Source organism: Macaca thibetana, chromosome 15, assembly GCF_024542745.1.
Source record: "Macaca thibetana thibetana isolate TM-01 chromosome 15, ASM2454274v1, whole genome shotgun sequence".
NCBI classification, from domain to species: Eukaryota; Metazoa; Chordata; class Mammalia; order Primates; family Cercopithecidae; genus Macaca; species Macaca thibetana.
Genome location: NC_065592.1, coordinates 42,264,723 through 42,276,826, shown reverse-complemented (window position 1 = coordinate 42,276,826; position 12,104 = coordinate 42,264,723). Strand labels below are relative to the sequence as shown.

At 38.2% G+C, this 12,104-nt stretch overlaps 1 protein-coding gene across 3 annotated transcripts in view; it reads left to right on the top strand.

Moving 5' to 3' along the window:
- Positions 1–12,104, top strand: part of NCBP1 (nuclear cap binding protein subunit 1) — a 39,620-nt gene that overhangs the window by 24,002 nt on the left and 3,514 nt on the right. For all 3 annotated transcript variants that reach the window (XM_050762101.1, XM_050762102.1, XM_050762103.1), the window contains 8 exons: positions 467–570; positions 2,772–2,894; positions 3,896–3,998; positions 4,806–4,899; positions 6,205–6,308; positions 8,681–8,795; positions 10,748–10,876; positions 11,482–11,595. In XM_050762101.1, coding sequence (XP_050618058.1) covers positions 467–570; positions 2,772–2,894; positions 3,896–3,998; positions 4,806–4,899; positions 6,205–6,308; positions 8,681–8,795; positions 10,748–10,876; positions 11,482–11,595 — 886 coding nt within the window. The remainder of the gene's footprint in view (positions 1–466; positions 571–2,771; positions 2,895–3,895; positions 3,999–4,805; positions 4,900–6,204; positions 6,309–8,680; positions 8,796–10,747; positions 10,877–11,481; positions 11,596–12,104) is intronic.

The following is a 12,104-nucleotide window of genomic DNA, read 5'->3' as shown; positions in this document are numbered from 1 at the left end:
CATCCATAACTATTTTTATGTCCACCTGTGTGTATATATGCCTCAATTTCCAACTCAATACCTTATTTCTACACTTCTTCTCTACCATGGTTTGTAAATACCTTCTCAGGCAGTAAGAAACTTGGCTCCCATTATCCTCAATATTTATTTATTTGATACAATGTAGCCAGTCTCCAAAGTGTACGGACTGTCATCTTCACCACACCCCATCATCACCCCACATCCTTGGCCACCAGGCTCATGAGCTCACTCACCCATACCTCAGTTGCAAGCCAGTAAGTTCCGCAGTATGCCTGAGATTTGGTGTGCTGCCTTAGACAAAAACTCAAAGGATTTTTTTTCCTTTCACTCTTGGTTGTCAGCTGAGTTCAAGTTGTTGGAGATTGTGACTTTCTAGGTAAGTTGGGTGTTACCAAAGAATGGGACTGATAAAAGATATTTTCTGAGGCTGTTATTTGTATTGTAGGTTGTCTTACCATCAGCGTATATTAGATATTGTTCCTCCTACCTTCTCAGCTCTATGTCCTGCAAACCCAACCTGCATTTACAAGTATGGAGATGAAAGTAGCAGTAAGTAATGAAACAAATCCCTCTGTCTTTAAAAGGTACCAGTTCAAATATATTTAAATTAGTTGTTTAAAGTGGAGAAATTGAACTTTTTCTTTTCTTGGGGTTTATATTTCCTGTATTCGAAGGGTAGTCTAGCATTAGCCACTGTTTTATTTGCCCTGTCATCATTTTGAGGATTTGGTTGTGATAAAATTAATTACTACTGGCTTATCTTTTCTTTCTCTTTTGAATGTGTTAAGTATAGCAAGATGAATTTATAGTTAGATCTTACTAAACTGCAAATGCGTATTTGTCATGGTGATGGAGATTACTTGAATTAATTATCTTTTTCAGGTGTGGTATTGAAAACATAGATGTACATATTCTGTGGCAGTATGCCTTTAAAAGTAAATTCTTAATTATTATTTTCTTACCTTTTGGTCACATAATCTCTGAAATTGCACCATAAATCAGGGAGTGTAATTTGATGTGCCATTTTGCCCTTTGCACAGTATTTACACTTAATGTAGGTAGAGTATTATATATTGTTGATCACTGGTGGAGTTAGGTGTGGAGTTTTTTCCAACTTATCCTTTGCAGATTACACTTAACACAGCCCCTCCATGATCCTTCCATTTCATGTTGTGTAGAGGTTCTTTGCATCTCACAACTATCTGCTGTTCCTTGCTTTTCATACCATACGCCTGTTTCTCCACCTCTGTCTGTGATTGTACCTGTTTCCTTTGAAATAAACTGTGTTGGTCCTGGTACATTTCCTATTTAATTATGTCAACTCTGAAAAATAGATATGATTATCAAAACTACAATGAGGAAATGGCTTCCAAGAGGTCAAACTAGAATGAGATTGCTTCTGAGTGGTGGAGCCCAAATTCAGGCATAGGTGCACTGCTGAGTGGCCATGCTCTTAGCCACTGTGCTTTTTGGCAGATCAAAGGTTCATGCAGCACTTAGAAGTGCCAGGTTTTGAGTTTTGTCTTGTACTCGTTCCGAGAATGATAAAGTACAGTCTTTGCTGTCAGAAAGCTCAGACTTTTGTTGAAGATTAAGCTTTCTTTTTCCCCATAGGAATAACTCAGCCTAACATTTCAAGGCCTTCATAACCATTGTTTCTACTTTGTTATTTTTCACTTCTCCCGACATGGGCCTCTACTTCTCCCAGGTCCATGTCCTTTTTTATTTTTTCCATACTGTTTGTTCTTGGCTTTGCTATTACCCCAGTCTGGAAAGTCCTTTCTAGCTCCACTTGCTCTTCTCCTTCTAGATTCTAGCCCAAGCTCAATAGCTGTAAATACTTTTTAACCTTTAGTAAGCCAGTTTTGTATTGCTCCCTGGCTGTGTCTAATGTGAATATCTTGGTTCTCCAGCTGGAATGTAGACTGGTGACAGGGGATTCTGTTTTTCTTCGCCTTCTTTCTTTTAGAGAAAAAGCTCACAGCAGGTATAATATGACCATCCTCACGTGACTGTTGTAATTTACTTCATTCATTCCAGTAACTCGTACTCTATGACAGGATTGCCTTTTTTGTTACCCCTTTGTCTACCTTACATTAAAAGCAGATTTCTTGTTGCTCTGGTGATGCCTTACGGTGTATATTAGCACAAATTTTTATAATAAGGACTTAACTGATACCAATAGTAAATACAAGGAGTCCTATCACATGAGCATCTGACTTACATAGATTCAAGCTTGTGGATTCAGCAAAAAAAGAAAAGTACAAAAACAAAAACCTCTCTAAACTTGGCAGCCATTACCTTGTTGAGGCTGAGACTTCGTTTCCATGGTCCCAAGGAAAGAAAGAGGAAATGGGTGTTGGCAAAATGAAAGAGAAGTACGTTGGTTCTGGGCTTTTGAGCCCGGGAGAGTTGAGGGCATTAAAAGACAGTTTAACTGTGTCCACTCTTCTCCTTACCATTCATCTTGAGGATGATCAGCACCTTGTACTCTAAATTTTACTTAGCTAAGTGTCCTTAAGGAATTGTTGAAATGAGAATTGTCCCTTTTTAGGTGAAAAACCATTAACCTATTAGAAAAAGCTTCCACATGTGGTACTTTTATACAGATTAAATATTGACCTTGGGATAAAGAGCATCCTATTTTGAAAGGAAGAATTTAAAAAATTTTTTCTCAGTTATTTAACTATTCGTTAGAATAGTCTTGAAACCTGATCTGTCATTCCCCTTACCCCCAATTCTGTGTTTAGATTCTCTTCCTGGACATTCTGTTGCCCTCTGTTTAGCAGTTGCCTTTAAAAGTAAGGCAACCAATGATGAAATCTTCAGCATTCTGAAAGATGTACCAAATCCCAACCAGGATGATGATGACGGTAAGTGGAATTCAGTATTTCTTGAGTGGAACTATGTATAGGCCAAGTTAAAGCATAAACATAACTCTGGCAACATGATGCACTTAAAGCAGTATATCTGTATCTGTTTGACCTGTTCAGACTGTTAGTTGTTCTTAGCATCCCAGGTGTTTTCCCCTTATATAAAAAGAGATCCTAACATTTCTGTGATAATACCTTCCTTAAGAATATAAACTTCATCGTAAATACAAAGTGAAATATGTTACCATTCAAGGATTTTTAACCCCTGCTTTCACCATAGGTTCCTGAATAGAAAGACTTGGTGTATTATAAAGTTCGACATTTTCTCCAAGTCAAGCTATTAGAATAATAATGCTTAACATTTACTCAGTTATATACCATGTAATTCCAACCAGAATCCTAGGGGTTTTTCTGGGCAAGAGTGGGAAAATTGACAAAATAATTTATACAGTTGCCTGAATCAATAAATGGATATGTACATAGAAAAACTACTTCATCAAAATAAGATATTAGTGACCTTTGGATATTTATTACTGGGATTTTGTTTGGATATCTCTAAGAAACTTGTGTTATGATATTAGAGAAAATGAGTTTAGAAAGCATAAGCCAAAATGATGGCATTAAATTTAGACATTGTCAGACATCTTAAGATAAAAGCTTAAGTGTTAAGGGTTTGCTGGGTTTTTTTGTTTTTTTGGGGGGTTTTTTGGTATTAATATAATAGAGACTATGAATAAGGAAACCTGTGTGATTTTTCTTTTTTCAAGGAATGGATGATAGAATTAAGACAGTCACATAAAACTAAGAATTAAAATTACATGTGGTTTCATATTTGCAGTGTTTGAAATCAGTGACGGTCTTTTATTGTTTATTAGAACTAAAAAACATTACACAAATATCTGTGTATAGATGTGAGCGTACCATCTATTTAGCATTTGAGGTAAGGCACCAAGGAATTGCTGTACTTACATTTTTCTATTTTACTATAAAATATTTTTCAGATGAAGGATTCAGTTTTAACCCATTGAAAATAGAAGTCTTTGTACAGACTCTGCTACACTTGGCAGCCAAATCATTCAGCCACTCCTTCAGTGCTCTTGCAAAGTATGTATGAGTACAGAGCCTTTCTTGAGGGTTTGGAACTTTGCTTCATGAACACCAGTGGTATAGTAATTTTTACCTAAGATTGTTGAATATGAAGATCTTAATAATGTATAATTGGATACAGTGGGTTTGGGTTTGTGGTAGCTAAAATCTATATCCTAAGGCTTCCATCAGTCTGTTTGTACAGTTGGCATATGTACATGGTAAGCGCTTTTTTTCATATAGACATTTAAAGTAGTGAAAAACCTAGATTTTTAGGACAGTCATATGCAGTTGGAAGTTCCCACGCTACGTATCTTTGCAAAGCAATGTAAGAAGACATTAGAATCAGCTACATTGTTGGGAGCCACCCAAAGGTTGACATCTAAAGACAGATATTTTTAACTTGTTAGACAGGGTCCAAAGGAAGAAAGAGCACATAGATTTTCCTCCAACCAAGCAGAGAAACTGACCATCTCACCCCATCTCTGCCTCCAAGGCTTTATGTTACTTGCAGGGTTCCCACAGAAGATGCAGTTTGAATATTCCACCATGTTTGAAGACAGTTCCTTAGTCCTTACCTATTCTTATAAACTGTAGCCCTGGGGTAACGGTAGTATATTGTAAATGTCTTGAGATTTTGTGACAGCTTCCTTAAAAACTATGAATCTCTAATCACACTTTTTGCATCCTTAATGGTTAATACTTACAGTTATTTTGCATTTGCATATTGCATTATAAATTGAGTAACATTGAAAAGGCTTTGAAAACACTGAAATGTTTAACGAATAAGTATATATGATATTTTTTTCCCACCATTATCAAAAGGTTTCATGAAGTCTTCAAAACCCTAGCTGAAAGTGATGAAGGAAAGTTACATGTGCTAAGAGTTATGTTTGAGGTCTGGAGGAACCATCCACAGGTAAAAATTATTTAATTAGACATGTTGAAGCTCTGATTATATAGGTATAAAAATAAGGCCGTTAATTGCTATTGTTTTGTTTGTAAAACATGAAATTTGACTCTGCCTAGATAATGGTTTTTAGATCTAATTCTTTCATTGCTATGGGAGTAATGATGTTTGATTCATTCTTGAAAGAGCAAGCATTATTGTGATTTGGTTTTGAACTATAATATCTCAACATATTTTAAATGTTCAGCAAGAAGTTTATCTAGTCTATCCAATTTCTAAATACAAGCTCCAGATTTCTCAAACCTTGATATATATTGTGTATTATAAAGAAACATTTAAATAAATTTCATAAAACAGTTGAGTTTTTAGTGATAAAACATTGTTTTACATTTAACTTCTGAGGTTCCTCGAAATTATGTATTTTTTTGAATAGGTATTAGTAACTGAAATTTAAATTTTTTTTTTTTTTTGGAGACAGAGTCTCACTCTGTCACCCAGGCTGGAGTACAGTGGTGTGATCTTGGCTCACTGCAACCTCTGCCTCCCGGGTTCAAGTGATTGCCCTGCCTCAGCCTCCCGAGTAGCTGGGATTACAGGCATCCACCACCACATCTGGCTAATTTTTGTATTTTTAGTAGAGATGGGGTTTCACCATGTTGGCCAGGCTGGTCTTGAACTCCTGACCTCAGGTGATCTACCCGCCTCGGCCTCCCAAAGTGCTGGATTACAGGTGTGAGCCACCATGCCTGGCCAGTTTTTTCAAATTTTAACTGTTACTATTCAGAGTTTTTGTTTAGTCAACCTGTTTCTTGTAGTGCTAGAGCAAAGCAAAGGGAAGAATAAATCTTAAGACCTAATGATCAGGCCAGGCGCGGTGGCTCTTACCGGTAATCCCAGTGCTTTGGGAGGCTGAGGTGAGTGGATCACTTGAAGCCAGGTGTTTGAGACCAGCCTAGGCCACAGAGTGAAACCCTGTCTATACTAAAATTACAAAAATTAGCCGGGCATGGTGGTGCACACCTGTAATCTCAGCTACTCAGGAGGTTGAGGCAGGAGAATTGCTTGAACCTAGGAGGTGGAGGTTGCAGTGAGCCGAGATCGTGCCCCTCCACTCCAGCCTGGGTGACAGAACAAGACTCTGTCTCCAAAAAAAAAAGACCTAATGGTCAAATTGATCAATCAGTTCTACAGCCATCAAAACTAGATTTTATAGCCCTAGCCCTCCTATTTTACTTTTATGGCAGCAGTGTCGTGGCACATATACGTGTGTATGTGTGTGTGTGATTTACTTGAATAATTCTTCTCTCATTGTAGATGATTGCTGTACTAGTGGATAAGATGATTCGTACACAAATAGTTGATTGTGCTGCAGTAGCAAATTGGATCTTCTCTTCAGAACTGTCTCGTGACTTTACCAGGTAATATGAATTATTTTATGAAACTTGTGTTCTCTAAGAATTGATATATGTGTGGTCTCTTATACATAAGCTTCAAATTCTGGTCCAAACCAGGTTGATATTAATATACTGTGGTCCAGTCTGGTCGGATTGGACATGGCAAAAATTCCTAGACAGTGGAAACATACACAGCCTGCATCTCTTAGCAGGGGCTCTTAGCAGGGACTCTCTTAAGTTGCAGCATCTCTTAGCAGGGACTCTCTTAAGTTGAATCAAGACTAAGCTAGTGAAGTAGAAATCCTGTTGAAGGATCCAGACTGTTGGGAGAGAAAACTAGCAAGAGCCAGCTATGTGCAGAGTCTCAGCTAGTCCAGATGGAAATCAGGAAGTGTTCCAGCTTCTGTGGGGATGGCACCTGGAATGCACACCAGGAAGTAGGAGAAACCAAAGTCAAAGTAGATTAAATCATGGGGGTATCTGGGAAGGCTTGGTGATTACCAAGACGCCTGAGGGATGGGGGAAAAGGGGTTGTCACCACAGTCATAATCTTAGGTTTAATGCAGAAGACTCATTCTGCACTCATTCCCCCTAAAGGAAAGAGTTTTTGCTGTTTGGTTCTTATTTGTGAAGTTCACAGACTTTACAGTTGATAGGACCAGGACAGCAGGAGTTGACACAAAGCAGGAAACTAAAGCAAATTACTTGTAAAAACATAAAAATCCATCACAACCTTTAACTTTTCCACTGTATCTGTTATTGCCAGAGGACACTGATCTGAAATATACTGAATTGTTAGGGTGATAAGGTATATGATCTAAGGTTGTCATACCAGCCAGGTTGGCCTTCACAAATAAAGACAACAGAAGGACATTTTCAGATTTGTAAACTCCAGAAAACTAACCACCCGAGTATGTGTTAACCGTTGTCCTGAGTGATTTACATTTTCAGTTCATTTTATCCTTACCGCATCACCTCCTCCAAAGAGGAGGTTCCATTATTGTCCACATTTTACAGAATAGGGAAGTGTCACAGAGTGCTTTAGCCTGCCCAAAGTCACACAACTAAGCACAGAGCCAGCATTCAAACCAGGCATTCTGGAATCTGTGTAGTGCTCAGCAGCTCCATCTGTTCTTTTAACACCTAGCTCAAATATTTGTAACTCTGCAAACCTTTCCCTGACTACAGTCCACCCCCTTCAGAGTTAAAGTGCTCTGCTCTTTTGTCCTGTTTCGTAACATTCTAGACTTGGAGTTTTATGAACAGATTGTTTTATTATCTTCCACTTAAACTATTATTTGGGTCAAAATTTGTAGAAGGAAGTACAGTTGACCCTTGAACAACATCAGGGGTTAGAGACACCAACTTCCCCCCACCTACCCCACCCCCACACAGTCAAAAATCTGCATGGAACTTTTAACTGCATGGAAAATTTAACTAGTAGCCTGTTGACCAGAAGCCTTAGTGATAACGTAGTCGATTAACACATATTTGTGTTGTGTTAATATTCTGTATTCTTACAATAAATCATAAGAGAGGAAACATCATTCATGAAGTGAGAGTGGATCATCATAAAGGTCTTCATCTTCATTATCTTCACATTGAGTAGGCTGAGGAAGAGGAGGCGTTGGTCTTGTTGTCTCAGGTGGAAGAAAACCCATGTGTAAATGGACCTGCACAGTTCGGACCTGTATTGTTCAAGAGCCAACTGTACTAGTCTGTGCTGGGTTAGGAGACCTAGTTTATAGACACAAAAGTAGCTAAGAAGTTACTTTAAAAAAAAGAAAAGAAAAACATTTATGCAACAAACATTTTGAAGCACCTACAAAGTGATCTTAGTATGTATTTGCTAGTAAGAAAGCTGACATATAATTACCTCATTCTTAGAGCCTATCAGTTGATACCTATTATCAACTAATGAGTTTCTTAAAGGTTCCAAGAGAATAATTGCCTGAGTGTGTGCTAAAGTGTAAATAGTGTAAAGCATGTACAATCAGTCTCAGGTTAGGTCACCATTTTGAGAAAATTTCTATACATAGTGTTTACATTTAGGAGAGGAAAAATGTATTTCCATTTTTAATGTTAGTGTCCATCATAGTTTGCCATTTCAATTCAGTGAGTATATACCTCTAGTAAGGGATGGAAATAAGAAAAATGACTACACAGTACTGCCCTCAGAGGACTCACCTGAATCTAATGGGTGTGAAGATGGATATTTGCACAATTTACAATAAAAGACCAATTCATAAGTATTGCTGGAGAAATATGACTAATTCAGCCCAGAGGACAGAAGGCTGTATCAGCTGTTAAGAATGAATAGATCATAAAGGTTGAAAGGTTTTATTTTCTATAACCATAGCTTGACATACAATAACCAAATGCCATATTTCTTTAAGATTGTTCGTTTGGGAAATCTTGCACTCTACAATTCGTAAGATGAACAAACATGTCCTGAAGATCCAGAAAGAGCTGGAAGAAGCTAAAGAGAAACTTGCTAGGCAACACAAACGGGTAAGTTTTGTGTAAACTTGTAAATAGTTAAAGAAAATATACCAGAAACTCTGGAGAGGATTCAGAGTTCATTATCGTGATGGTATTTCATTTTTTTCTGAGCCCAAATTAATGCAGAGCTGTTTGCAGAAGCAGAAGAGGAGGAGGGAGCAGGTAGTGTGTTGTGTGCTGTTACACTGCATGATGAACCAGTTCAGGAAGCCACAAACTTCACTTTCCATAGTTTACCATCTCTGGGTCAGCCTCATGTTTGCACAAGGGAAGTAGCAGAAGGGAAGAGGACACTTGTATTTCTATAGGAGTCTCTGGGGGAAGAGGGAGAAGACTATAGATACTTACACTTTCCCCATACTGTGAGGAGGAATGGGGCAGTCATTCCCAAGTTAACATAATACTTCTCGTAGTATTAATTTAGTATTTTAGCCATTTTGGAGGGAAGCCGTGAGTGACTTAACATGATACTCTTCCTTATGAAAGTATTTTCCAGTGTTATGTGTATTTATCATAGTAGAAGGTGAAAAAAAAAAAAAGTTGAGTTTAGTGCCCTACAGGAACCTTTAGCAAGTTTGAGTACAAGTCTCTGTGTAGACATATATGTATACATATATGGATATAAACACAGACCTAAAATACTGTAAGGTAAATGGTGTCATCTCATTTTGTAGATGTTATAAAGTGAGACACAGAGAAGTTAAGTAGCATAGCTAGTAGGTTGCATAGCTGGTAAATGACCAGAGCTAGGTTCTGACACAAGTTTATCAGACTCCAGAGACTTTCTCTCATGCCACACTGTTTCTAGAAATGTGCTGTCCGACACAGTAGCTACTAGCTGCATGTGACGATTTTAGTTTAGTTAAAATTAAATACAATTTAAAATTCAGTTCTTTGGTCACACAACCATATTTCAGGTGCTCAGTAGTAACGTGTCGTTGCCGTCCTAACAGGCCGCACATATTTATATCATTGGCCCCATTGAAGAAAGGTCTATTAGGTAGTAGTGCTCTAGAACCTTACCTTTGAGTGGTGTTAGGAAAGGAGAGTCATGTACCCACGTGTCTAGAACATAAAGCAGACCTCATAAATAGGCTGTGTTTATAGAGAGAAAAGTAAGATTCTGTGAAATCCGAGAGCAGGGTTTTGATAATTTTGCTTAAAGCGGAGAGGAGGAGATCAGTAGCTGGGGCCTTAGCAGTTAAGTATTACCTCAAAGAATTGCCAGGCTTTCTAGATTCAGTGATGCCACTTCTTGCTGAAAGTACCTTGGTATGTAACACCTAGAGCCACGTTCTGGCTCTGCCACTTTCTAGCTGGGTGATGCTGGGAAAGTCATCTAACCTCTCAGCCTGTTCTTTTCTCTGTAAAATGGAAATAAACCATGCCTTGTTTTTCTTTTCCTTTAAAAAAAAAAAATTCTATAAACTCTTCAGAGTGAGCTGGAGGGGGGGAATTATTAAAGCTTTACGGGAGTGTATTGAGCCCATCATTGCCAGCAGAAAGTCTTAAATGGCCCACTTTGAATTATTTTATGTCGGCTGTAGCCATTTCTAAATTATAACAAGAATGAGCAGGCTTGGCCCGTAGGACTTGCTCAGTTTTTCTATATGGCCCATTAGGAGATTAATGATTAGCAGGCCGTCTCCCTGTTGTTACTGCTCAAATGGTCAAATAGTGATAAATTGTAGCCAAGTCCCCCATGTTGTTACCAAGACAAGTGCCACTAAATTTCCCTGGTCTAGATAAGAACCCATGGTATTTCTGAGTGAGAAGACAGTGTCTCTGAACCACAACAGGACTTTGAGGTATATGTGTGTGGGTGGCAGAGTGGGGGCTACTTTCACTGTAGAATATAAGTCTTAACATTTGGCCAGACACAATAAAATGCTTCCCCTGGAGGAGATTTAACACACTAGAATCAAAATGGTATTTTCCTTTTGTTCCTTTGCCTTCTGTAGCGAAGTGATGATGATGACAGAAGCAGTGACAGGAAAGATGGGGTTCTTGAGGAACAAATAGAAAGACTTCAAGAAAAAGTGGAATCTGCTCAGAGTGAACAAAAGAATCTTTTCCTCGTCATATTTCAGGTATCTTGGCTTGGGACATTTATACATAAAAGGAAACAATACGTTTCTTTAGTTTTAGTTTTTAAAAATGTTATTTTTCATTGTAAAAGGAAATCACATTTATAGAAGAGATTAAAAATAAAAATTTAGGAAGGAAATAAAATACTCAGAGGCAACCATGTATGTTTCTGAGTTTCTCTGCTGTTTACTTAGTATTCTTGCATGAGCATTTCTCCATGCTTGAAAAAAAAATTGTGGGTTGCTTTTGTTATATATGTCTCGTTTAATCATTCCTCATTGCTGATCATTTTCCTTCCATGAACATTTTAATGCAGATTCCTGTTAACATTTCTGATTATTTCATTAGAATAGATGCCAGGAAGTAATATTACTAGGATAAGTAATTTAAGATCATTAAAGGTCTTTATGTATTGCCAGGAAGGACGTACCAACTCATGTTATTACCAGTCTGCCTTTCTAGGTTGACTTAATGAATGATAAAAGTTAGGCACACACACCACAAAGACAGAGTAGAACAAGCAATACTTTGGGGTTTCTTTGTCATGAATTTTTTTCTGAAGTGTAAGATTCTCTCTCTAGTACTACCTTAACTTCTCCCTTTCCAGCGGTTTATCATGATCTTGACTGAGCACTTAGTACGATGCGAAACTGATGGGACCAGTGTATTAACACCGTGGTATAAGAACTGTATAGAGAGGCTACAGCAGATCTTCCTACAGGTATGTGGGGAACTTTGATTAGATAATAAACAATACTATTCTCAGCCACAAAGATTTTTCATTAAAAAAAAAAATCCTTGTCAAATTTGTTAGGAGGCTATGTAGTACCTGTTAGACCCTTTAGCTCATGTCCATTTGCTGCTACCATTGCTCATCAGAATATTTAGGCTTAAACTGATTCTATACCACTTAGATTCCTAATCGCATCGCAACCCCCCCCCACACACACCCCCGCCTCACCTTTTTTTTTTGAGATGGCGTCTCACTCTGTTGCCCAGGCTGGAGTGCAGTGACACGATCTCAGCTTACTGCAACCTCCACCTCCTAGGTTTAAGTGATTCTCCTGCCTCAGCCTCCCACATTGCTGGGATTACAGGTGCCCATCACCACTCCCGGCTAATTTTTGTATTTTTAGTAGGGACAGGGTTTCACCATGTTGGTCAGGCTAGTCTCAAACTCCTGACCTCAGGCGATCTGCCTCCACCTCCCAAAGTGCTGCTGGGATTACA